The sequence below is a fragment of the Mercurialis annua genome, linkage group LG1-X (genome assembly GCF_937616625.2).
Source record: "Mercurialis annua linkage group LG1-X, ddMerAnnu1.2, whole genome shotgun sequence".
In the NCBI taxonomy this organism is placed as follows: Eukaryota; Viridiplantae; Streptophyta; class Magnoliopsida; order Malpighiales; family Euphorbiaceae; genus Mercurialis; species Mercurialis annua.
In genome coordinates, this window is record NC_065570.1 from 3496900 (window position 1) to 3523396 (window position 26497).

Here is a 26497-nt window from a genome sequence, read left to right on the forward strand (position 1 = left end):
AACTAAAAAAGTTAGAAATTATTTATCGTGTCAAACCAAACCGAGCTGAATTTATCGGTTTAGTTTGATTTGATTTTTAGCACACCCTATTTGTTCACCACTTTTGAACACATTCAGTGCATGATTGTTTCCTTAAATATAATTTCATACGTAGCATGTTGTATAAAAATCATATACTCTGTTTAAGTTAAGAATCCCGTGAGTGAACGGCTGCTACATTGTATGTTATGTTATATATTGGTGATTATGTGATGATCTTTGCACTTGTGACTCTATAATAATAGCATGTTTTAATGGAAATTCAAATTGCTAGCAAGTCATGTACATTTATTGTGAATAAAGGTTCATTTCACCTCATCAACATGACAACTAAGATTAAAAATGTTCAAACCGGTGGGTTTTCGACAAATATTATTAAGAGTACAATAATTTAATTTTACTAAAAAAAATATGGCTCGACTTTTTTGACTTTCTTTTTCGTTTATATTTTAATTTTTTAAAATTGTCAATTGTACCAATTTTCAGATTCGATTGTGCCTATCGTCGTAGAAAAATGCTATACCACACTAAGTGGTTATAACACGAAACACACTAATCTATCGAAAAACTGATGCTAATGAATGCTAATGGGATAAACTCTTATTATCTATGTTTAGGGTGTATATGTCAGCACATGAGAATATACATTCCACTTTTTTTATCCTTTTATTATTTGTTAAAATCATTTTTTCTATCTTAATTTTCCTTATTTGTTATATGTTACTTTTTAATTTACTGCAGATTTTTTCTTTAGATTAATGTCAAGAGAGATTTGTAAAATATACTATCTCTAACTGAACCTGATTATGATATTATTATTCTTTTTAAAAAAACTAATTAATATTTTCTTTAATTTTCAAAAATAATAATTTTAAAATTCAATGATGATTTGACTGATTAAAATATTTCTTTAACAAAAACTCAACAATACCTTTTTAAAAAAACAGCAATTCTCATAAACAAAAAAAAATTCAACTATAATAAAATCAAAATAAATTACCATACTAAAAATGACAAATTTACGCATTTTGTATTCTACCAATTAGCAAATAAATGAGCAATTGTGGCTATATAAATTGCCATACAACAATCAAACCAAAAATACAAATTGCATTCCATCAATTAGCAAATATATGAGTAACTGTGCCTCAAAAATTTAGTAATTAAATATGAATTGTCATATAACAATCAAACCAAAACACGATTTGCATTCTACTAATTAGCAAATATACGAGTAATTGTGCCTAAAAAATACAGTAACCAAATATCCATTGACAACTTATTAAATGAGCAAATTCCATTGGTAAAAACTTCTAATTGTACCTGCAAACATATTCAATAATAATAACTCAATGAACTGACCATAAAAAATAGATTTTAGCTAAAAAAATACAATTACCTTTATAATGGATAGTTCAGATCAATACAATAGCCACCTGATGAATTTTTCCCCTGCATTATGTATTGTTGTTTAGAATATCTTTCATGTAATGCAAAAACATAAATTTAACTATTATTAAATTTTGGAATCAAATTATATAAACTGGTAACATACCTCTGGACTCTTTTGAACATTGAGTTCACTTGCTTGTGGTATATTGCTTTGATTCGGCTAATAATCACCCATGGCACCTCAACTTTGGGGGTGCGGGCGCTAAACCCCCTGAAGTTTAAAAACGGGCAGTAAACTCCCTGAACTTTGAGGCGGCGCTCACTAAACCCCTTTTGGACGAAATATGACCAAAATACCCCTGGCGCCGTTTTTTTGGTCAACTTACTTTTTTTCAAAAAAAATCTGACATTGTCACATCAGCTGCCACGTCAGTAAAATACCTTAAAAATTTCAAACACCCAAAATACCCCTAATTTGATTTAGAAAAAGACAAAAAAAACAAATCAACCCAATCTAAATCAAAAGATTAACTCAACACCCGACCGGACCACCTCCACCCGACCGGACCACACCGGAAAATTTTTCCGATCATCTTCTCCGTTGAAGATGACCGGAAAAATTTTCCGGTCATCTTCCGGATCTGTTCCTCAAGAGGAACAGATCCGGCGATCTGTTCCTCAAGAGGAACAGATCCCTCGTCGTCTGTTCCTCAGTGAGGAACAGACGACGGTCTGTTCCTCAGTGAGGAACAGACGATCTGTTCCTCACTTGAGGAACAGACCACGATCTGTTCCTCAGTGAGGAACGGATCTGATCTGTTCCTCAGTGAGGAACGGATCTGATCTGTTCCTCAGTGAGGAACGGATCTGATCTGTTCCTCACTGAGGAATAGATCCAGATCTGTTCCTCACTGAGGAATAGATCCAGATCTGTTCCTCAGTGAGGAACGGATCCCGGCGGCGGTGGTGGTTATGGTGGCGGCGGCAGTTGTGGTGGCGGTGGTGGTGGTTGTGATGGCGGTTCGGGTGAAAGTGGTTTGGTTGAATTCATTGGGTTGATTTGATTGGGTTGGGTGTTTTAGGGGTATTTTAGGTGTTTTAATTTTTTAGGGTAGTTTGGTGACGTGGCAGCTGACGTGGCGCCACTATTTATTTATTTTTTTTTTTTGAAAAAAAAGTCAGTTGACCAAAAAAACGGCGCCAGGGGTATTTTGGTCATATTTCGTCCAAAAGGGGTTTAGTGAGCGCCGCCTCAAAGTTCAGGGGGTTTACTGCCCGTTTTTAAACTTCAGGGGGTTTAGCGCCCGCACCCCCAAAGTTGAGGTGCCATGGGTGATTATTAGCCCTTTGATTCCTTGCATTTTCATATTTCTTACAAGTCTAAATAAAAGAAGATGTGGAAATATAAATTAAAAAAAGGATTTTTTTTAAATAAGTTGTAAAGAGTTATAACGGTAAGATCTATCTTTCGCTTTTTTGGTACATATGAGGTATTATGACTTTGCTCATTTTTCAGTATATTGTAGATTCAAAACACACAAATAAAATAGTTAAATTACTAAATAATGCAACTCTAGCATAAAAATAAATTAATGATATGAAATTACATTTTTTTATGTTTCTTCACTATTTGCTCTACTTTCGATTCTTTTCTCTTTGATGGAGGACGACTTTTAATCCTTGCTTTTAAAGGACTAAGTATCTCATCACCTAAATTTTCATTTGGTTCCTCATTACCTCTCGTCTCCTTTGATATTGTCTTTTTAGAGTCATCCATAAGTTTTTTTTATTCCTTCATCAATGTGATTCATCAAAAATTCACACTTTTTGTCGGAATTCATGGCAAGCTCCGCAGTCTTAAAAAAATAAGAGCATAAATTATTGTATCGAATTTTGTCCCCATGTTTTCCCTCATCATCATAACAGTTTTTGACATAGGCATGTATATGTTTTACATCTTTTCTCCATCGCCTCAAAATATAATCAGATGGAATTTTCTTCATATTTTTTTCAATGAGAATCTTTGCAGTATGTCTACAGTAATATAAGAATTCACTTCATTAACAATGACACTCTAGCTAGGTCAAACCATACTGATTCAATTGTAATTTAGATGCCCTGAATGACAATTAATTTATCGACTAAAATATGGACACCTTCGTGATTTTTTTTAAGTGTTTATATCTTGGAACACTAAAACAACTTTGTCCATGAATTTTAATCCGTTTAAAATGTAAAAGAACAGAACATGAGAAAGATGTCTGAAAGAAATGTACAAAATATATAACAGGACACAAGCCACTTGGTAGATTGCGGATTTCCAGACATAAAAATGTGGCTTTGATTCAATGTTATACAGTATGTTCTTGTCGATGTTCATGCAGAGTAGCTTCTCAAGAACCAACTAAATGACCAAAAGAAAATCAGTTGAATGCATCTCACTCAAACGCCACCGTTTCAGTCTCAATCTGAAATGAACGACACCGTTTCAGTCTCAATCTGAAATATGTAAGAATCTCAAAGTAATTTGATCTATGCTTGATATTGGACCACTAAAAAGACGACGCAGCAGCATCAGAGTTTACGACAATGGAGTCTAATCTGTGTGCATCATTAGGTCTTCCAGCACCAGATCCACATTCTATTGTACAAACTGACTTTACCAATCTCTTCAATCACTTTAACAACGCTCAAAACCCCCGCAAAAGAACCATCATCAAAACCCTTCCATTTGCTTCAAATTCTCTATCTGAATCCGCACCCAAATGGATCAAACCCGCTTCCAGAAACACCCCAAAGGTTCAAACCCTAATGAAAAACCTCTCCGTTTTCGAGAGAGCACTCATCGGCGCCGGAGGCGGTGCCATAGCCGGCGCATTTACGTACGTCTGTTTACACCCGCTTGACACTATCAAGACAAAGATGCAGACAAAAGGGGCTTCTCAGATTTACAGCAGTACAGTCGATGCCATTGTTAAAACATTTCAACAAAAGGGTATTTTAGGGTTTTACAGTGGCGTATCAGCTGTGATCGTTGGTTCCACGGCTTCTTCAGCTTTGTATTTTGGTACTTGTGAATTTGGGAAGTCTATTTTATCCAAATTTGAAAACTACCCGTCTTTGCTTATTCCTCCTACTGCTGGTGCCATGGGTAACATTGTGTCATCAGCTATTATGGTGCCTAAAGAATTGATCACTCAAAGAATGCAGGCTGGCGCTCAAGGAAGATCATGGCAAGTTTTGCTGAAAATCTTGGAAAAAGATGGTGTTTTGGGTCTTTATGCTGGTTATTCTGCTACTTTGTTGAGAAATTTACCTGCTGGTGTGCTCAGTTATTCTTCATTTGAGTATCTGAAAGCTGCTGTTATGGCCAAGACTGATAAGAATTATTTGCAGCCAATTGAGAGTATGTGTTGTGGTGCGTTGGCCGGGGCGATTTCGGCTTCTATAACTACGCCACTTGATGTGGTTAAAACTAGATTGATGACACAGGTGAATAAGGAGGTTTTGGATAAGGTATCAGCTGCGATGTATACTGGGGTTTCGTCAACTGTGAAGCAGATTTTGAAGGAGGAGGGTTGGGTTGGGTTTACTAGAGGAATGGGACCTAGAGTGATTCATAGTGCTTGTTTTTCTGCATTGGGTTACTTTGCTTTTGAGACTGCTAGGCTTACTCTTTTGCATCAGTATTTGAAGCAGAAGGAGTTGCGCGAATTGGAAGTTGCTTCTTCTTGATTCTTGACTTCTAATGGAGGATCGGGCGCCTAATCATTTTTATCCTTTATTATCTGGCTTTTTTTTTTTTAATGAGTTACTGGTAATTTTTGTTAATTTGTATACATTCTAGAGAAATAAACTCCCAAGTTGTTGTGTTAGAAGTTTATTATTTGTATGAAATAATTAATTTGTTGAACAAAAATGACACTTCTTTCTTAGGTTGTGAAATTTTGATGTTTTATTCCACATGTATCTGCTTTGATAAAGTCATAGCAATAGCTTTTCGATCCCAATGTTCATTGATTCACTGGTGGTATTTGCTTCGGCGCCTAACAATTATGTTACTGCAGCAGACTAGCAGTTGTAACAGTAAATCAAATTTTTTGATGGTGTGGGATTTTTTTTGTGTGTTAATGGAGAAAATATTGAAGTTTATTGTGGTTTATTATTTGATTTGTCTGCTTGAGCTTGAATGGTTTGTTGATTGTAGTTGACCTTAAATTTTGAATCTTTAGTGCTCATTTGTTGATGGGATTGGAGAGATTTGGCAAATTAGTTGCTTGATTTCAAGTTGGTTTGTTTTTTAATTCAGCTTAAAAGGTTTGTTTTAGGGTTTGAATTCTTGAATTATTGGTGGAATTGAGATAAGTTTAAATGGAGGAGGAGAGTGGTTCTTGGATTAGGAGAGCAAAGTATTCACATACAGTTTGCCATCGTTTTGATTCTTCAAGATTGGGATCTTTTCATGTTCAGGGAGAGAGGGATTCAGGTTTGAAATCCAGGCCTGGAATGTCAATTTCTGATCAGAAATTTGATTCCTTTACCCATCAGAAGTCCGCTTCATTTGCCAACCATAAACCCTCTGTTGCTGCTGATTCTCAGATTCAGCTACATCATCCTATGGCTAATAAACAGCAATCTTTATCTCCTTCGCCGCAGATGAACCTGTCGGATACTTTTAAGGAAGCGAGGTCTGAGAGGAAGCGGTTTTCAACCCCGCATCCTCGTAGAAAAGATCAAGATAAGAAAACAAGGGCTATGCAAACCAAATCATCGAAACGTCATACAAGTCCACTTCGGTACTTGACTTCAATGAAGGGTAATGATAAGTCTTGGACGAAGTATTTTGACCATGCTGGAGGAAAGGTTAATGCTGTAGAAGCTGCTGATGAATTTAGTGTTGATATGTCCCAGCTGTTTCTTGGTCTTAGATTTGCTCATGGGGAACATAGCAGGCTTTACCATGGTGTATGCAAGGATGAGCCTGTTGCTGTTAAAATTATCCGGGCACCTGATGATGACGATAATGTAACGTTGGCTGTTAGATTAAAGAATCAATATGACAGGGTAGTTACCCTTTTATCTCGACTTCTCCATCCAAATGTTATAAAGGTAACAGAATTCATCCTTTCTCGTATATCATGTTAGTTCTCGTTGTTTGTTCGTATATGTTTTTGTGCATATGCTAATTCTGTTCCCTGGTATTGCACCCAATAGAGTTATCATGTGATTTGGAATATCATCATACTATTAGTCGGTTACTGAATTACCTAATTGATGAACAATACATGTGGAAGTTTAACTGTGTACTGAAATTATTGTTATTGAAATACTGCTTTGCGAATCTCTTTCTTAATTACGTAATCTATTATCTAATGCAGTTTGTAGCAAGACGCCGCCAGTTTATTGTGTTATAACAGAATATTTATCGGAAGGTTCCTTGAGAGGATACCTGCATAAGTTGGAGCACAAGTCTCTTCCGCTAGAGAAATTAATCTCAGTAGCTCTGGGCATTGCTCGTGGAATGGAATACATTCACTCCAAAGGTGTTATTCATCGAGATCTTATACCTGAGAATATACTTATTGATCAAGAATTTCAAATGAAGATTGCTGATTTTGGTATACCTTGTGAGGAGGCGTACTGTGATTTATTGGCTGATGACCCAGGAACTCATAGATGGATGGCGCCTGAGATGATAAAAAAAGAAATCTTACGGAAAAGGGGTAGATGTGTACAGCTTTGGGCTAATTTTGTGGGAGATGGTGACCGGAACAATTCCCTATGAAGTTATGAATCCCATACAAGCTGCTTTTGCCGTAGTGAATAAGGTAATTTCTTTACTCGTTATCCCTATCTGTCGCTTTATGTATTTTGTAACTTCTTTCTTTTCAAACATCTTAAATTGCATGACATAATTTTTTTGTCGGACATATCAGTGTTTTTAGTTGTACCGAGGATTGCTGTCATAGTATCATGTCATTTTCAGCACCCTGGTATAGCAGATAATTATACGGAAAATTTGTCTTTAAGACGAGTTTCTTCTCTTTATTTTTCTGCATGAAGACTGAAGGGCATGTGAATCTAGTTTGATGAGAAATATTTGTTTCTTCATCAATTTGGTAATTAAGAAATTCCTGTAAGGGTTGATTATAAAAAGGTTCCAAAAAAAAAAGCTAACAGATAATAGCTAATAGTGCTATTGGTCGTAAATGAGATTGCATTATTTCTGAAACCTGAGAAGAGCTAGCAGAATTTGTGTTTAGTATCGGAGATTCTTGCCAACATGTCGGGTCTACCGTCGCCGTATATAATACGTATACGAAGTTAAAAATTCCATCCAACTCTTTAACAACACATACAGAATATTCTATTCTCCCATCTTCACAAAAAGTAAAATTAAATTAAAGATTTCGAAATTAAATTATTCTCTTGCATGCACATAAAACAGGAACCCTTTAATAAGAAAAATAAAATAAAATTCATGGATTTTTCTAGGAGAATAACGTCACTATCTTAATGGTAAAAGCACTCGCCTTTTTTTATTTAATTCTTTGTTTTTGAGATTCTAATTTGTGGGTATTTTTTCTTGAGGTCATTTTAGTATCTGGGTTATATTTGTTTTTTCTTTAATTAATTCGTATTTGTGAAATTGTATTTGAAATGATTGTTTTTGAGATAATGATTGGTTTTCTTAATAATAATTGAGTTTATTTTTTTTATTTAAGCTTTGAATATAAAATGATTTTTTAATTGTATTTGTTTAGTGGCAAGTGGTGGGTACCTATGTGGCATTTTCCAGGCTTATAAGGAAGGTGTTCATTTGACTTTGAAGGTAATAAAAATTGGGTCTTGGGTTTGGTTTGGTGGTGGTGATCAATTTTTTTGATGGTGTGTGAGATTATTTTTGTGTGTTAATGGAGAAAATATTGAAGTTTATTGTGGTTTATTATTTGATTTGTCTGCTTGAGCTTGAGTGGTTTGTTGATTGTAGTTGACCTTGAAGTTTGAATCTTTAGAGGTTACTTGTTGATGGGATTGGAGAGATTTGGCAATTTAGTTGCTTGATTTCAAGTTGGTTTGTTTTTAATTCATCTTAAAAAGTTTGTTTTAGGGTTTGAATTCTTGAATTATTGGTGGAATTGAGATAAGTTTAAATGGAGGAGGAGAGTGGTTCTTGGATTAGGAGAGCAAAGTATTCACATACAGTTTGTCATCGTTTTGATTCTTCAAGATTGGGATCTTTTCATGTTCAGGGAGAGGGTGATTTAGATTTGAAATCTAGGCCTGGAATGTCAATTTCTGATCAGAAATTTGATTCCTTTACCCATCAGAAGTCTGCTTCATTTGCCAATCATAAACCCTCTGTTGCTGCTGATTCTCAGATTCAGCTTCATCATCCTATGGCTAACAAACAGCGATCTTTATCTCCTTCGCCGCAGATAAACCTGTCGGATACTTTTAAGGAAGCGAGGTCTGAGAGGAAGCGGTTTTCAACCCCGCAACCTAGTAGAAAAGATCAAGATAAAGCAGCAAGTTCTGTAGAAACCAAATCATCAAAACGTCATACAAGTCCACTTCGGTACTTGACTTCATTGAAGGGTAATGATAAGTCGAAGTCTAAAAAGGACTCGGCTTGGACGAAGTATTTTGACCATGTTGGAGGACAGGTTAATGCTGTAGAAGCTGCTGATGAATTTAGTGTTGATATGTCCCAGCTGTTTCTTGGTCTTAGATTTGCTCATGGAGCACATAGCAGGCTTTACCATGGTGTATACAAGGATAAGCCTGTTGCTGTTAAAATTATCCGGGCACCTGATGATGACGATAATGTAACATTAGCAGTTAGATTAAAGAATCAATATGACCGGGAAGTTGCCCTTTTATCTCGACTTCTCCATCCAAATGTTATTAAGGTAATGGAATTCATCCTTTCCTGTACATTATATTAGTTTTCGTTGTTCTTTCATGTATGTTATTGTTCGTATGCTAATGTTAAAACTTTTGAATATGCTAATGTTGTTCCCTTGCCTTGCACCCAATAGAGTCATCATACTATTAGTCGGTTACTGGATTACCTAATTGATGAACAATACATGTGGAAGTTTAACTGTGTACTGAAATTATTGTTATTGGAAGTTTAACTGTGTACGTAATCTATTATCTGATGCAGTTTGTAGCAGCATGCAAGACGCCGCCAGTTTATTGTGTTATAACAGAATATTTATCTGAAGGTTCCTTGAGAGGATACCTTCATAAGTTGGAGCACAAGTCTCTTCCGCTAGAGAAATTAATCTCAGTAGCTCTGGGAATTGCTCGTGGAATGGAATACATTCACTCCGAAGGTGTTATTCATCGAGATCTTAAACCTGAGAATATACTTATTGATCAAGAGTTTCAGATGAAGATTGCTGATTTTGGTATAGCTTGTGAGGAGGCATACTGTGACTTATTGGCTGATGACCCAGGGACGTATAGGTGGATGGCGCCTGAGATGATAAAAAAGAAATCTTACGGAAAAGGGGTAGATGTGTACAGCTTTGGGCTAATTTTGTGGGAGATGGTGGCCGGAACAATCCCCTATGAAGATATGAATCCCATACAAGCTGCTTTTGCCGTAGTGAATAAGGTATTTCTTTACTCGTTATCCCTGTCCATCGCTTTTTGGATTTACAACTTGTTGCTTTTCAAACATCTTAAATTGCATAACATAATTTTGTTGTTGGAAGTATTAGTGTTTTTGGTGAAAGATAGTTCTATCGAGGATGGCTATCATGTCATTTTCGGCACCCATACGAAAAATTTGTCTTTAAGACGAGTTTCTTTTCTTTATTTTTGGCATGAATACTGAAGGGCATGTGAATCTAGTTTGATGAGAAGCATTTGTTTCTTCATCAATGTAGTAATTAAGAAATTCCTGTAAGGGGTTGATTATAAAAAGGTTCCAAAAAAAAAAAACTAACAGATAATAGCTAATAGTGCTATTGGTCGTAAATGAGATTGCATTATTTCTGAAACCTGAGAAGAGCTAGCAGAATTTGTGTTTAGTATCGGAGATTCTTGCCGGTGAAGTTGATTTAGGAATGATTTGAACTGAGGTTGATAATAGCATGAGATGATCACAATGCTTACTTCTAATGTAGCACTATTATTGGATCTAAATTAGAGTTGCGGGTGATTGCTATATGTACTCTATTTAAATCAATCTTTTCATTAACGTATTTTTGTTCTGACCCACATTATTTGCCATGTCTTTGTAGAATTTGAGACCCGTTATCCCACGAAGTTGCCCTGCTGCTATGAAAGCCTTAATCGAGCAATGCTGGTCCCTGCAACCGGATAAAAGGCCTGAGTTTTGGCAGATTGTGAAGGTATTAGAGCATTTCGAGTCATCACTCAGCTGTGACGGGACGCTGAATTTGGTAATAAACACAACTTGCCAAGATCATAAGAAAGGTCTTCTCCATTGGATTCAAAAGCTTGGTCCTGTTCATCATCCTAGTAATGCCTAAACCTAAATTCACATGAATCTTTCTTGTTATATGACCCGGCTTTTGTAGGACACCGGGTTACTTGTATTTAAGAAAAAAAGGTTTGTTTCTGATTAAGCCTCTTTATTTGTACTTTTATATATATATTTGTCACATTCATGTGAGTGAATTTATAGATTGGTAGGCATCCATTGACGGCAAGTATCACATTTTAGGGTGTTATGAACATTTGCCGATGAAAATGAATAGACTTTGCTTTTCTTTTTTCTTTCTTTTAAGCTATGAACATTTGCATTATGTTTGAATCGAACTAAATTTACAAGGATGTAAAATTTCCAAACTGAACTGACTCAGTCGGTTTAGCTGATTTTTTTGCTTGGTTTGGTTTTTCGGTTCTTTTTACATTAAAACTTAACTGAATTCTGTTATGTTTAAAACCGAACCAAACTAAAAAAGTTAGGAATTGTTTATTATGTCAAACCAAACCGAGCTGAATTTATCGGTTTAGTTTGATTTGATTTTTAGCACACCCTATGTGTTAGAGTGTGGTGACTTTTGAACACATTCACTGCATGATTTATTCCTTAAATATAATTTCATACGTAGCATGTTGTATAATAATTATATACTCTGTTTAAGTTAAGAATCCGTGAGTGAACGGCTGCTACATTGTATTTTATGTTATACATTGGTGATTATGTGATGATCTTTGCACTTGTGACTATAATAATAGCATGTTTTAATGGAAATTCAAATTGCTATCAAGTCATATACATTTATTGTGAATAAAGGTTCATTTCACCTCATCAACTTGACAACTAAGATTAAAAATGTTCAAACCGGTGGGTTTTGGACAAATATTATTAAGAGTACAATAATTTAATTTTACTAAAAAAAAATACGGCTTGACTTTTTTTTCGTTTATATTTTAATTTTTTAAAATTGTCAATTTTACTAATTTTCAGTTTAGATTATGCCTATCTTTTTGAAGTGAAGTTTGTCTATTTGTAAAAAGATTCAAATGTTCTCCATATTTGACAAATAGTCTCATTCTTTAGTGCTTTTTGATATATTTAAAGATTATTTAGACCAAAAATGCCCAATATAAAATACGCATTTGAACTTTTTCCAGAATTTCAACTAAAAAAAATGGATACAATTAAAATTGAAAAGTCCTGACTAACTATTTTCAAACGAGCCAAAAAATTATCAGTTGGGATATTTTTAATCGTTTATGTTAAGTTGGACGGTGAATTCCGTAACTATAATATAATATCTTTATCAAAAGAGAGAAGGAAAATGTTCTATTTTGGCAATTGGTCACGTTAGCAGGGAATGGCTTTTTTTTTTTTTAAGTTAGTAGTCAGTTCTTGTTATTTATTTTGATGAAAGCCATACTTATACAGGCAAAAATATCTCAGCATTAATTGAATTTGCAATTGTTTTTTTGGTAGAGATAATTCTATAAGTCACATTCTCCATGCTGTGGAATCCTGTATAGAAGCAGTGTACTTTCATGTGCAATGGAAGCTATTAAAACATTATCTATTAAAACATTTAGATTATAATTCAAAGTGTGGTCCAAATTATTAATTGGATCGTGTCATGCTCGACCATTTCATTTTGTGTTGGAACTTGGGATGAGCCCAACATTAGCCTAATACTAGATTGGGCTTTATTTGTAATTTTTGCATGGCGTATTAGCTCCTGAAACTTATATGGCGTTTGATAAAATTAAAAATCAAATGTCAAAAATTAAATGCTGAAAATAATAATTGTTGATTTTTTTTAAACGCTGAATTAGATGGGTTTTTTTACTAACTGTAATTACTGAAAATTACAGAAACTATCAAAATTTATATATTAAACCTTTGAACATTAACTATTTTAAAAATAATTATTAAATACAAAATATATATTATTTAAAATTTTAAAATATAGATTAATAAAATTTGAAAAATATTATGAATATTTCATATATCATAAATAAAAATCATAAATTTTAGTTGCATATATCGATAATTAATTGTTAAAGATTATAATGATGCTCTTCTTTAACTTGAAAATTAGTTCTTAAAATAAAATATTAGTTTTTAAAACTCGAAAAAACCGTTTAAGACTGATAATCAATATTGTGTATTAAAAACAGAAGTCCAAATAATATCAAAGAGTGGAAATATTATATATAACATATAAACTATATAAAAAAGTAAAGATAGGTCGTGGTTCAAATTCTTCCACAAGCGCTCTCCCCCTTCCTAATTATAAAAAAGATGGAAAAATTATTTATAATAAAAAATATAATAATTTGCAATTTTAAGTGTTGATCTAAGTGTAATACGTTCATTGTGCTATTAAAAAAATAAAAAAATTAATGTACGTGAGATAAAATATTTTAATTCGTGAATAATAGTTGGAAATAATAAGGATATAAAAATTATTTTATGATAAAATTAATATTTTATAATTTAATTTTTTCAGTAAAAAAAATAAATTAAATTTTTGGTTTTATTGTTTAGAGCGGTGCTTAACTTAACTGGATAAGTTAAGTTGAACATTTTTAAAATTATCAAATCAATTTAAAACAATTAAGTGTTTAATATATTAATTTCAATAATAAATTTAATTATTAAATACCCTCTTATTCTTGCATTGTTTTTAAATTATTTAAATAAATGTTTTAAAAATCAAATGTATGGTCAAATAGGTACAATTATTGGTTCAGAGCTAAATAAATTTAGATTCCAACTGGTTCAATTATCAATTCAGCCAATTTCATTGATTTGATCTATTCAACCAATTAAATAAAAAAATTAAATAATTTTAATAAGAGCCACTTTAATAAGAGCCACCAATGAAAAGAAGGAAGAGATTTTTATATGAAATACTGTTTTTTTTTTCACCATTACTTTATCAATACCACTTTTAAATCTTTACATTTCATACCAACTTTTTTTTTCCTTTACTTTCTGAAAAAACTTTACTTTTTTTATCATTATTTAGTCTCAATTTAATTTAATTTAATTTTTTAGTTTATTAAATATTATCTTATTTGTCAATGTTAAAATAAAAAAAATCAGTTGATATCAAAATAAAGTCAACATAAAATCAACAACATTGTAACAATACAATAATTAAGAAATCAATCATCATCAACAAATCGTTCTGCAGAATACAAAAATGGATAAATACACAAAAACACAAAAAAATGCAGAAATAACAGAGTTTTATTCCATAAAATAATAAAATCACTCTACATAACATGAAATGAGTATTAGATTCTTTAAAAATACTCTTTATACATGTTTAATGGTGAAAAAACATTAAAACATAAACAAATTACAGATCTGAAAATAAATAAAAAATTCAGATTTAAAATCAAAAAGATAAAAGAAAGATGGGGGCGAGACGAAGGCGGAACGGCGAAGGCGAAAGCGGAACAACTATTTGAGAATTGTGTGAAAGGTGACTTGAGAGAAAAAAAGAGAAATCTGAAGAGAGAGAAAATAATTGTAATTATGAAAGTTTGCGTTATTAGAGCTTTATTTATATGAATGGTATAAAAATAATAGTAATTTTTTTTTATATGGTAATTTTAAAATGTCAAATATAAATCAGTATAAAAGTAAATTAAAGCCGAAATTGATTATTAGAGTGAAAACCCCAAAAAAGAAAAAAATGAGGGTTATTGGAGACAATTAAATCAAAAAGATGGGAATGAATTGGAATATTGGATATTCACAAAGACTGATTAAAACAAGTTCAGCCACAGGTAGTGAAATTTTCTTTGTTAGAAAAAGTGAAATTTTGTTAGTTTCCTTACCGACAAGATAATGTTCACAATTCCAATTATGAACAACAATGTTTTCACACAATAATTGGGTCCCATTTCTATACACACCACATGCGAACATAATTCGCCATTTCACATACTCCCTTCAAATCAAAATGGTTTACAATTGCTACGGATTTTAATTGAACTTTTCTCATCGATATTCAATTTGTAAATTAAGAGTGTTTATGTTATTGATAATCTTACATAATTCACTAAGAAAAATACATTTAACTGATCTCGTTCAAGAACTGGGGAGGATCAACAATGCTAGCATTATTTAAATTTATAGTCCGTCAAGGTTTGATTCTCAATAAGTATAAGAAAACGTTCAAGGATATAATAGCTCTATTATTGATTAAAGAATGTGACATTTCACTTGTTAACTCGAATTGCTAATTTTAGGTCTGATCTTGATGTTTGGGGTTCGATTGTTTCAAATTTCCTAAACATGTGCTAAGAAGTTGGATATTTTTAATTTATAAAGTTCAGTATTTCCTTTCCAAATACTAGTAATAAAAATAAATGAAGTTAAAATATTATAAAATTTAATGGGATTTTTATATATTAATTAACTATAAAAATTTAAATTTAAATTATAAATAACTAAAAACGAATTAAAAATAAATAGATCAAACTTATGAAAATTATTAAAGAAGAATCATAAAGAGGATAATCTTATGAAAAGAAGAGTACTACTTCAAGTAACATTTAAAATGGAAGGACACTTTGATAATTACTGAAAAATTTAGTGCAAATGTGTTATGGTATTTTTCAACAAAAACAAACATTTGCTTTCATGACTCTACTACCTAATGGATGTTGTTGTGATATTTGTAAGTATATAGGATTTATTTTAAATATATGTTGATTGTTTAAATCAATGTTTTAAGCACCAATCCGATGTGACCATCGTTCCAAATTCAACACCAGTTGAATAAAATATAATGACTTAAAATTCATTTGATTTTTTTTGTTAGTTGGACTGGTCAACTGCCCGATTTTTGGTTCTTTAATCACCCGTTTAAATAAAAAAAGTAAAAGAATTATCAACAAATGAAATATATTCTTGTAAACTGACGCAACACATCTTTTATATGAGATAATTACTCGAGTTAAGAAAATTGAATTTGAGAAGAAAAATATATAAGTGATATAATAAAACACTAAAGGTTTATTTATCCCCTTCAATTTGGTACAAATTTTAAATAATGCAAAACTCGTGACTTTTTGCTAGAATATTTTTAAAATTGACATTTTGAACAAAAATATCCTTAAATTCAACGTTCTAACTCGTTTTACCCCTTAAATTCTATATTGTCCAATAGACTTTTACCATCTCAATTTCAATTTATATATAATGTACCAATTATTTTCTAACCAACAAAGGTTCAATATACCCCCCTAAACTTGGCATAAAAGATCAATTAAGACCAAATGAATAGTTTTGAAAAAAAATCATGAATTTGGCAGTTTCGCTCCTTCCCCCCCCCCCCCCCCCCCCCCCCCCCCCCGCAGATGAGTTGTCAGATAATGGTTGGTGCATTAAATACAAATCGGAGATGATGTGTTAAAATATTATTGGACAATTTGATGTTAAAGGCATTAAACGAGTCAAAATGTCAAGTTCATGGTGTTTTTTTAAACATAAATTTGAATTTAATTGATTTTTTGTGCCAAGTTCGAGGGGTAAAATGAATATTTGTTAATTTTTTAACACTTTAATTTAAGAGGTAAAATAATAAATTGGCCAATTTATGAGTATTTTTATCTAAAATTCTGAACTTATTTTTAATTGATATTTTATGCCAAATTCAGAGGGGATAATGAACTTTTGTTGTATAATCAAACCATGGCATGTGAAGGTAAATCTGAAATGAGCATTATGACCTTTTTTTTTTGATATAAGCTTTTGTCGGAGCGAGAATGGCAAGACAAGGACTAATGATCTTTTGGATACTCATTTATAGGTCAAGCTTTATTAAAGTAGAACTCATCCATACCATCTTTATTATGAACTAAACGACTAAAATCCATCATAAATTACTTATCTTAACTATTTGAAGTTTGAACGCATAAAAAGATACTCACCCTGTCCTACTTTAGAAGTCCCATTTGACTTTACACACAGATTAAAAAAACATTAATTATTCTTATCTTTTCATATTTTTTCATGTTTTGTCCCTATTAATGATAATGAAATTTTCCATAGAACTCTTTTAAGATAACTAAAATAAGGGTAAAATAGGGTTTTCAATGGAAAAATATTCTAAAAATAGTAATGAGACTTTTTAAATGGGACTTTTAAATGGGACATTCTAAAATGGAATATAGGACTTCTTAAACGGGATGGAGGGAGTATTTTTTATTAGAAAATAATATTTTTTTAGAAAAACATATTATATATTTTTTATCGGAAGATGTAGAAACTTTCATTAATAGAAAATAATTTATCAAATTCTCGAATGTAAACATACCAACTGTGCTAGTGGATTGTTAAAAAAGTTATTATCTATAAGGGTTATTGAGCTATTAAGAGCCATTCAACAAACTTAACAAATATTAAATTTATTATCTAGCCAAATACGAGTATAAAATTATAAATTTAAATGATTGCAACAAAAAATTATAGATCTAATAATCTAAAATTTGTTACAAACATGTAAATTTGTATATATAATCTTCCAAACTTGCCAGAATATACCAGAGTTGTCGAGGAGGATGGAGACATTTATTTAAATCTATAAGTAATTTATATTTTACAGTAATATTATCATATGAACCAACTATTTTTTTTTTATTTGATTTTTTTGTCGGTTCAATTTGGAGGAAAAGTTTCTAGAATAACTTTTTTAAAAACATAATTATCTTAGCATGTCATATTTTTTTTATCTGAGATATCTGTTCAGAGTTTTAATCTTTTTTTTTTTACATTTTATGCCTTTCTTTTATGAATTTATTTTTGTATTTTCTGGTGGTGTTTTTTTATAGTATTTTTATAGTGTATTTTATGGGTTTTTAGTGTAAATACACTATAAAAACACCATAAAATATCATAAAAACATAAGTCAATTTGTTGTACACAATCAGTAGCAAAAACGTCAAAAAACTCCGTAGATATACTAAGAAAATAGCATAAATACATTAAAACATAGAGACACCATAAAAGCACTGCAATATATACCATAAATTAATCTGTTGTTTACAGAATCAGTAACATCAAAATAAAAAAAAAAATCTATGAATAAGAGAAAGATAAAATAATTATGTGAACAACTGAATCTATTTTGAGGTCCCTAAATTATACATTTGTGGTTCATTAGATCCTTTAACTTCTATTTGACTTCTTCAGGTCCTTAAACTTTCATTTTTTGGTTCATCAGGTCCTTCAATTTTTATTTGCCTTTCTCAAATTCCTAATTGTTTATTTTTCGGTTCTTTGGGTCTTTAAATGGATGTTCATTTAAGAATCTAATGAACTAAAAAACAAAAATTTAAGGACATGACAAATTCACATAGAAGTTGAAGGACCTGATGAACCAAAAAATGAAAGTTTAAGGATTTGAGAAAGCCAAATAAAATTTGAAGGACTTGATGAACCAAAAAATGAAAGTTTAAAGACCTCAAAATAGGTTTCGCCTTTTCTAAACAAAAAAATAATAGATATACAATAATTTATTTACAAAAAATCTAAATTATCAAAAAAACAATCTAAAACCGATGTCGAAAAATCTATCGAAAAAACGCAGCGAAAAATAATCAGCGAAAGAAACACGACGACGATGAAACAATTGAAAAAAGACGGCGATGATGAAACGACAATGAAGCAACCGGCAGAAAGACGGGGATAGCGATATTATAGTCGCATATCTAAAAAAATGAAAAAGAATTCGCATACAAGAGAAAAAAATTTAAAAGAGAGGAAGAGAGAGGGAATCCAGCGCTTTAGGGTGAATTGGCATTCGCCCCCGCAAACTTTTAAAAAGGGTTATTTAATTTTTAGTACTTCAATTTTTTTAAATATAGTTATTATAAATTTTAGGGTTAAAATCATAAAAATTAAAGAACTTTTCACGTTTCCTCATTTTAATCACGCAGTTTCAATTTTCTCATTTTCATTCACGAACTACTACTTTTTCTCAAATTCATTCACGGTGATGAAGTATCACGGTTCCATTAGTGTAATTTTCTGAGGTGGATGTCAATTTACACCAATGAATGAGTAGTGCCACCTCAGCACCGTGTATGAATTTGAGAAAAAGTGGTAGTTCGTGTATAAAAATGAGAAAATTTAAACTACGTGATTAAAATGAGAAAACGTGTAAAGTTCGTGAGTTTTTTTGACATTAACCCTAAATTTTACCAATATTCTAACTATTTACTTGAGTATATATATGTATGGTTTGATATACATTATTTTTATATATTTTTTTATTTATGTTATAATTAGTTATATTTTTTACTATAATATTTTTTCTGCCTTTTCATTTTAAATTGTCTAGTTCCGCCCTCTGAAAAGAGATAAAAATGTGAGATTTCTATATTGGAAAGAAAAAGAGAGAATGAGTGTTAAGAAATAAAATTCTAGTTAATAGGAGTTATTTTTGAATTTAATTTAAAAAAATAAAATATCAAGTCAATATATAAAAAATTAGTCAAATTGTTGTAATCAAATTGCAAAAATAGGGTATTATATAATACCCTCCTAATGCATGTATTTTGTTCCTTTTTATTACTACATGTCTTATAGCATTCCGACCAAACCAACATTTGAACACTCACCAAATTAACTCAAATATCTTATTATTACATGTTAGAACACGGTTAAAGCCGAAATTGAAATAGTGAAACAGATTGATTTTTCTCAAATATTCAGTGGTCTGAAAAATCCCACGTAGCCATCCAATGAACAATGGCAAACAAAGTCAGAGAAGTAGAGAACCCCACCATCTTCTCAAATCATCGAACCCTTTTTTTTCTTTCAATAGCATCCAATATATATCATATAATTTCTTTTAGATTTAATCACTCAAAAATACCTTATTTTTGATTTTTTTTATTTATAACCTCACCTAACGAAATTTTTAAATTTAACATTTTTTTTAATTTTCACTTTCAATTACTCTTTATCCAAATTAGAGTGGAAAAAAAATTTAAGTATTTTTTTTTATTATTTCATATTATTCCAATTTATATTTTTATCATAATAAATTTTAAAAATGAAGTAATATGAAAAGTTTATTTAAACCTTTTTGAACCTCAATTTGGACAAATGACTACAATTGAAAGTGAAAATTGAAAATTTTGAATGGTGAAACTATAAACGAAAAAAATCGAAAAGATGAGGTATTTTTGAGTGATTAGGCCTTTTTTTTTTGGTAAGCCCATCTGGTTTCCAAAGTTTCGCCCTGACTAATCCGGATCCGACCCGCGTCGCGCACCTAGCATGGTGGGTGAGTCTGCCAGTGGGAATTTTCTGCATTCGCAAGGACTCGAACCCGAGATCTTGGTTAAGCGATACCAAACCGCTTACCGCTTGGATCAACCCCCATTGATTGATTAGGCCTTTCTTTAATTACATATATATATATATATATATATATATATATATATATATATATATATATATATATATATATGTTTTTTCTTCTTTCAACAGGATTAATGAGAAAAGCCTTAAATGAGTGTATGACTCTCTCATTTTCCTTAATTATAAAAAAGAACTTCTTAACTTATTTGCTAGGCACAAGCTGCTATATTAATGGAGATAAACCCTAGTTCTTCTTCAAGAACTGACAGGAAAACTATAGAGAGAAACAGAAGAAATCAAATGAAGGATCTTTACTCCAAGCTCAACTCTCTTGTGCCCCATCACAGCTCTAGGGTTTTTCTTTCATCTTTTTTCTCTCAACATATATGAATATTTGTATATATGTTACATTATAACTTTTTGCATTTAACTAATCATATTATTGTTACACAATGGTTGTCAATTTTATTACATTTTAATAACCTAACATTCATTTTCCAAATAACGGAAGGTTATTCGATCAATTCATATCAAAATTTGCCTATGTGAAATCTCTCGGTCACATAGACAAATCTAACCTAAATTGATCGGATAATATACTGTTTTTTTGGAAAATGTACATTTGGTTATTAAAATGTAACAAATTGAATATTGTAACCGTTTTATAGTTGGATAACCGTAAAAATATTCATAATTTCTTCTTCTTTTTTCGGATTGTTGGGTTTGCAGGAACCGCTACCTATTACTGATCAGCTAGATAAAGCTGCAAACTATATAAAAAAGTTGCAGATAAAATTGGAGAGAATGAAAGAAAAAAAAGACAGTTTGATGAGCATTGAAAGGCCAAATAACGCAAGTGTAAGCAGTAATATTACTGAGACACCAATGCAGCTAAAAGATCCGATAATTGAGGTTCATGAGATCGGTTCGGCTTTGGAAGTTGTTCTGATAACTGGTTTGGATGGTCAGTTAATGTTCAATGAGACCATTCGTGTTCTTCATGAAGAAGGAGCTGAGATTGTTCATGCCAGCTTTTCTGTTTTAAATGATACTGTTTATCACTCAATCCATTCCAAGGTAGATTTTTTTTTTTTAAGAATACAAAGGTAGAGATTTATCGGTTTAAATTTTTTACGGTTACCAAACTATGACGGTTTTCTGAAAATGATCTAAATTATAAAAAGCAAAAAAATAGATATAGAATTATATATTTTTTTTAAAACAGTTTCCGAATTATAAAAAATTACAAAATGTTTATCGAACTATACATTTTTATAAAACGGTTATCGGCTTGCTGATGTGCACGAGACAAGAATGCAGAGTCATGAAGCAAACCGATAATCATTTTATAAAAAGTTATAATCTTATAAATCATTTATATAAACAAACTATAATTTGATGACAAATTGTAATTTTTAAGAGTTTAATTGGTAACCGTTTTTTAAAAAGGCGTAATGTTTTAAAAAACTGCGACCTTTTATCTCCTTTTCAATCATACCCTGACGTTGAAAATCAGTCAATTTTACCCTATTTTGCATTTTTTTTCATTTTCATTGTACACTAAAACATAAAATTGATTTTTTTTATTTGAAAAAAATTCAAAAAAATCTCTATTTTGCATTAAATTAACTTTTTATATTAAATTGACTATTTTTTAAGAACGTTTTTAAACTTTTGTCAAATAAATAAAGGCCAATTTTATACTTCAGGATATAATTGAAATAAAAAAATACAAAATAAGATAAAATTAACAAATTTTCAACATTGGTATAGAATTGAAAAGTGGATGAAAGGTCTTTTTTAAAAGATATCGTCTCCTATGCCTATAATAACATTTTATAATTCGTTTTATAAAAAAAAATTGATAACAGTAAAAGTATTTTACCAAGACTTATTATTATTAGTTTTTGTTCTTAATTAGTGACCATTAATAAGTAGCGTGTGACTAATTGGTGATTTAAATTTCGTCAGGTTGAAAATTCTGTGACTGGTAATGGATCAGCTGCAAGGATTTCTGAGAGGTTAAAGAACTTTATTCAAGAATCAAAGTCATATACTGATGAATAGCAGCTTTGAAGAATAATTAATGTTTTACTTAGGGTTAAATATTTTTGAGGTCATCGAATTATAGTGCTTTTACAAGTTTACTGAATTATGAAACATTACAAAATAGTTATTAAACTATAGTTTTTTTATAAAACGGTTACCGAACTATAAAATTTACAAAATAATTACCAAACTGTTACTTTTTTTTATGAAAAGGTTACCATTTTAATGCTGTGAATAAGAAAAAAAATTATTGTAAAATAACTTTTTTTATTAAAAAAATAATAGAGTGGTAACTATTTTTTTAACTTTTTATATTTCAATAACCGTTTTATAAGAAAGGTGTAGTTTGATAACCGTTTTATAATATTATTTTAAGCGGTAACTTTTTTTTAAAAATGCTATATGATCTCAAAAATATTTGACCCATTTTACTTAACTGTTCATGTAACATTTTAAAAAAATTGCTTGTGAATTAATTTGCTTGCAACAGTTGCTTTTCTGATTTGACTCTGTCTCACTCATCCTCCATACAAATATTATTGTGATATCTAAAAAGCACGGAAATTTTGTCGAAATTGCTTGTCATGTTTCGAAAACCGGAAACTCCGGAAAATATAAGGAAATGTTTCGGGACGTTTCCGCAAATAAAAAAAATAAAAAAATCTCAACAAATCTCAACAAATAATTTTTGGAATCAATTACCCATAATTTTTATTGTTCACGTTATCTAAAATAAAACTTATCTTTTTATTTTTGTTGAATTCAGTTATGTTTGATTTGTACTAATCGGCCACATAAATGTATAAATAAATTTAATATATATAGTATTTTATATAATTTCTAATTTTATAAATTGCATCCTTATATTTTTGTTATTTACATGTTTTTTCCACGTTTCATTTTCTTCATTTTAGAAAAATGTCATTCCCGCGTGTCCGCTTTGTGTCATTTTCATTTTCGGTTTCTGTTTCCGTGTTATGCAGGTGATAATCAATTAAACTGCTATGCACATTAGAACTAATCATGTTTACTGCGCCCAGAAAATGTTATGATTTCATTTTATTCTATTACGATAAAAAAATATCAAATAATAAATTCAAGCTCTCTATATAGTTTGCTTTTTCTTCAACTATAATTGAGCTCATTCGTGACACTGGATGTAGTACTAAAGAAAGAAGATCACATTGTTGACATAAATTTATGCAAATAATACATTTAATTTATAATGTCATGTTAATTAATTGGGGTTTCGCCCATAGGAAGCTAATAGAATGGCTCATGAGATTGCTGCTATGGCTTCAAGTGGAGACCGTCGATTCTGGGCTGAAGAGCATCTTGAGTCCTTGGATGAAATAGCTGAGCAAGATAAGTTAGAAAGGAGAGTTAGTTAGTTGTTAGTTGCTTTGTAGTGTATTCGTCTAAAAAATATATATAACATCATGTTTAAATCTTCCTGAGAATCCGTAAAGTTCTTTAACATATTTATTTGAAAAGATAAGGGTTAATCTCATTATATTTATATATATTTTTAATTTAATTAAATCTTCTAAAAATTGTCATATTTGGACACCAATTTTTATCTTTTTTCCAAATTCATAAACATAGATTTGTACTTTTCTTCCTTGTTAGATAAGTGGATCCGCTCGTTCTCGAGGCACCACATACCATTTAGAACCTAGAGGACATTGGTATAGAGGGTGGGGGTAATCTCACGGCCACCCAAAACTTGATCATGAGAGAAGCATGGCTTAGTCCAGCATTAGGGAGGATAAAACAAATCCTATCAACAACGTTGTCCCGATTGATGAATATGGACTTAGGAACATCCTTCCTAGGATATTACTTGGGAGTTGATGATGAATCCGGAAGTAAGGTAGCTAGACGTTTCCAAAAATCTGGCGCCTGAATATTGACTGCCAAAAGAGGAAGCAACGTAGAAGAGATGGCCAACGAATCATGTAACAAGGAAACAAAGGTGATAGAGACGGCCACCAAATCGGTAGCTATAAAGAAAAACTTGCTAACAGCTAAACTAGTGGGCAATGTAGCAGGAAGGGAAGTAAGGGAAGATGAAGCGATGGAAGAGGGATACTTGCCGACACCCTGAGGGCTAGTATCCTCACTGTCCAAAATAAGGGACGCGAAAGAGGTGGAAGGATAGTCCATCATGGATAAAGTCATGACTCAAACATCTTTGTCACTAAGCAAATTGTTGGAACAGTTGCACACTTAAATCAATACAAACCATCATGCATATCGTTGAGATATTCTTTACCATTTTAGTGAAAGAAAATCTAGGTAAAGAAAGATTATAAAAAGGAGAGAAGGTGAAGGTTAGAGTTAGATCTCGAAAACGAAAGAAAAAAAAGTTAAGAGAGATAGATAGAAGAAAGAAATGATGTGATGATAAAAATATCTATTTATAAGAAATATGAGAGCGAATGAGTCGAGAAATTCAAAACATTATCATTAATTGCAGCACGTCATAAAAACCCCCTAGAAAATGAAGCGACGCAAGTAATAAACTGTCAAAAATATGCAGGCAGCAACGGCAGGTGCACGACACCTGAGGAGCACTGAACAAACCAAAACGAAAACAACTATACAAAACTACTAATGAAGTATAAATACCACCACAAAAAAATATTGAAAGAGATATAAACAAAACATCAAAGAAGAGTAAAGAGAAAGGACAAGAATAACCATTCTCTTTGATCTTTGAAGTGACTTTCGAATTCGAGCAAAGTCTAAATTTGGAATCGCTTCGAAGATCAAAAGGATCATTGTCAAACAACGGGTACCAAGAGAATATGAAAAAGTATAGGTTTCATGTTGGAAATTGACATTCGGGTTTAAGAACTCACCTAAACCCGTAAGTACTTGCAAAGTTCGAAAAACATACGAGATCATAATCGAGAGCAATATGTCTACCTCATCTCACCATACCGTAAAAATCTTTGAATTTTAGACGTGATCTCTAGGTTTAAAGATTCGCCTAAACCCGCATATGCGCCTAAAGTTCGGATAATCTACTAATTCAAGGCAAAGAGTACTACATCCACCCTACCGAATTGTGTCGAGCCAAAGCCTAGACATGAATATCTTGTCGACACAAACACCCTAAAAGGGGGATTAATGACAGAACATTACTATAAAATCTCACATCGCTAAAGAAAGAAAGACAACACCAAAAAGGCTATAAAAGAGGTAACGATATCACTTCTCGTTTTTTTCAGTATGATTCATTTATCACTTGCTTAAAATACCACAACTACTTTTATTGAATTAAGCATCCGGGTGAACTCGGGGCCCAAAGCCCAAGTTCCCCTATTTTCGCTCTAGATAGCACATGCACTTCATTCATTAATTAACTTGTCCCGTTTTAAAAACTTTTCAAATACTTGACGTTTCAGATATAAAATTTTATTTCTCATAATCTTTTTTTAAATAATACCGTTTCATTGTGTCTAAGTCTAAATGTCATGTTTCTCGACGTTTATATTTATGCTACCTCGTCCCACTTGACTTAAAAATTCTGATTATGCACCTGGTAGTATGGTTGTCTAGTGCTACTAACAATATTCTTGGATAATGTTTACAATGGTTTCACAACTTCTTTATTATATATCTTCACAGATAAATAAATTGTATTTTATTTATTAAATTTACGATAAATAGTCTTTTACATTTGAATTTTTTTGGCAATTGTCTTATATTGTGAATCACTCAAAGAAGAATATGTCCCACCTTATGGTGGGATGCATCCAGATTCCATCCCACCATAAGGTGAGATGTTTTTTTTTGGAATTTTGATATTTGTTTTTCGACGAATTAAAATCGTAATTAATTATTACAGTTTTGGGATTGGAATGAGGTTAAGAGAAAAAATTTATTATATTCTGGTTAAAATAGTAAGGAGGTTATTTAGAGGTTGTACCTAATAAATAGTTTGGTATATAGTAAAATCCTTCTTATATTGTTCATAATTTAGTGTATAATAAACAAGAAAATTACCTCTAACAAATATAATCAAGGCTAATATTATATGAGCCCATAACATGGCCCAACGTAAAACAGAGTAATTTAACTATAGATTAGACCAATCATGAAATCCAATAAAGGCCCATACGAGGTGTAAAAGGTAAATCCACACACTTCTTTAGCAAT

At 31.3% G+C, this 26497-nt stretch overlaps 4 protein-coding genes across 6 annotated transcripts; all 4 read left to right on the plus strand.

The window, feature by feature from the left end:
- Window positions 1-3774: 3774 nt before the first annotated feature.
- On the plus strand, window positions 3775-5376 carry LOC126665176 (protein MITOFERRINLIKE 1, chloroplastic-like). The gene has a single exon (XM_050357896.2). It carries the CDS (start codon window positions 4021-4023, stop codon window positions 5164-5166), a length of 1146 nt encoding a protein of 381 aa, XP_050213853.1. The 5' UTR covers window positions 3775-4020; the 3' UTR covers window positions 5167-5376.
- A 179-nt stretch (window positions 5377-5555) lies between these two features.
- On the plus strand, window positions 5556-6941 carry LOC126662810 (uncharacterized). The gene is made up of 2 exons (XM_050356376.2): window positions 5556-6540; window positions 6810-6941. The coding sequence occupies exons 1-2, from the start codon at window positions 5803-5805 to the stop codon at window positions 6843-6845; spliced, it is 774 nt and encodes a 257-aa protein (XP_050212333.1). The 5' UTR covers window positions 5556-5802; the 3' UTR covers window positions 6846-6941.
- Window positions 6942-7024: 83 nt separating this feature from the next.
- On the plus strand, window positions 7025-11179 carry LOC126665175 (serine/threonine/tyrosine-protein kinase HT1-like). 3 transcript variants are annotated; one of them, XM_056105450.1, is made up of 4 exons: window positions 7025-7259; window positions 8196-9344; window positions 9602-10057; window positions 10689-11179. In XM_056105450.1, the coding sequence occupies exons 2-4, from the start codon at window positions 8586-8588 to the stop codon at window positions 10938-10940; spliced, it is 1467 nt and encodes a 488-aa protein (XP_055961425.1). In that variant the 5' UTR covers window positions 7025-7259; window positions 8196-8585; the 3' UTR covers window positions 10941-11179. The 3 variants fall into 3 exon arrangements, with proteins under 3 accessions (XP_055961425.1, XP_050213851.1, XP_050213850.1); XM_050357894.2 differs by having other exon boundaries at window positions 8871-9344; XM_050357893.2 differs by lacking the exon at window positions 7025-7259 and having other exon boundaries at window positions 8098-9344.
- Window positions 11180-20420: 9241 nt separating this feature from the next.
- Window positions 20421-22462, plus strand: LOC126664696 (transcription factor bHLH162). The gene is made up of 3 exons (XM_050357206.2): window positions 20421-20635; window positions 21011-21358; window positions 22253-22462. Exons 1-3 carry the CDS (start codon window positions 20513-20515, stop codon window positions 22346-22348), a joined length of 567 nt encoding a protein of 188 aa, XP_050213163.1. The 5' UTR covers window positions 20421-20512; the 3' UTR covers window positions 22349-22462.
- Window positions 22463-26497: the final 4035 nt, after the last annotated feature.

Bases quoted from the DNA above. Each gene is read 5' to 3' on its own strand.
- LOC126664696 (XM_050357206.2), top strand. From the start codon at position 20,513: ATGGAGATAAACCCTAGTTCTTCTTCAAGAACTGACAGGAAAACTATA. The intron at 20,636-21,010 runs GTTTTTCTTTCA...TTGGGTTTGCAG, and splicing joins TGCCCCATCACAGCTCTAGG to GAACCGCTACCTATTACTGA. The intron at 21,359-22,252 runs GTAGATTTTTTT...AAATTTCGTCAG, and splicing joins ATCACTCAATCCATTCCAAG to GTTGAAAATTCTGTGACTGG.
- LOC126665176 (XM_050357896.2), top strand. From the start codon at position 4,021: ATGGAGTCTAATCTGTGTGCATCATTAGGTCTTCCAGCACCAGATCCA.
- LOC126665175 (XM_056105450.1), top strand. From the start codon at position 8,586: ATGGAGGAGGAGAGTGGTTCTTGGATTAGGAGAGCAAAGTATTCACAT. The intron at 9,345-9,601 runs GTAATGGAATTC...TATCTGATGCAG, and splicing joins TCCATCCAAATGTTATTAAG to TTTGTAGCAGCATGCAAGAC. The intron at 10,058-10,688 runs GTATTTCTTTAC...ATGTCTTTGTAG, and splicing joins CTTTTGCCGTAGTGAATAAG to AATTTGAGACCCGTTATCCC.
- LOC126662810 (XM_050356376.2), top strand. From the start codon at position 5,803: ATGGAGGAGGAGAGTGGTTCTTGGATTAGGAGAGCAAAGTATTCACAT. The intron at 6,541-6,809 runs GTAACAGAATTC...TATCTAATGCAG, and splicing joins TCCATCCAAATGTTATAAAG to TTTGTAGCAAGACGCCGCCA.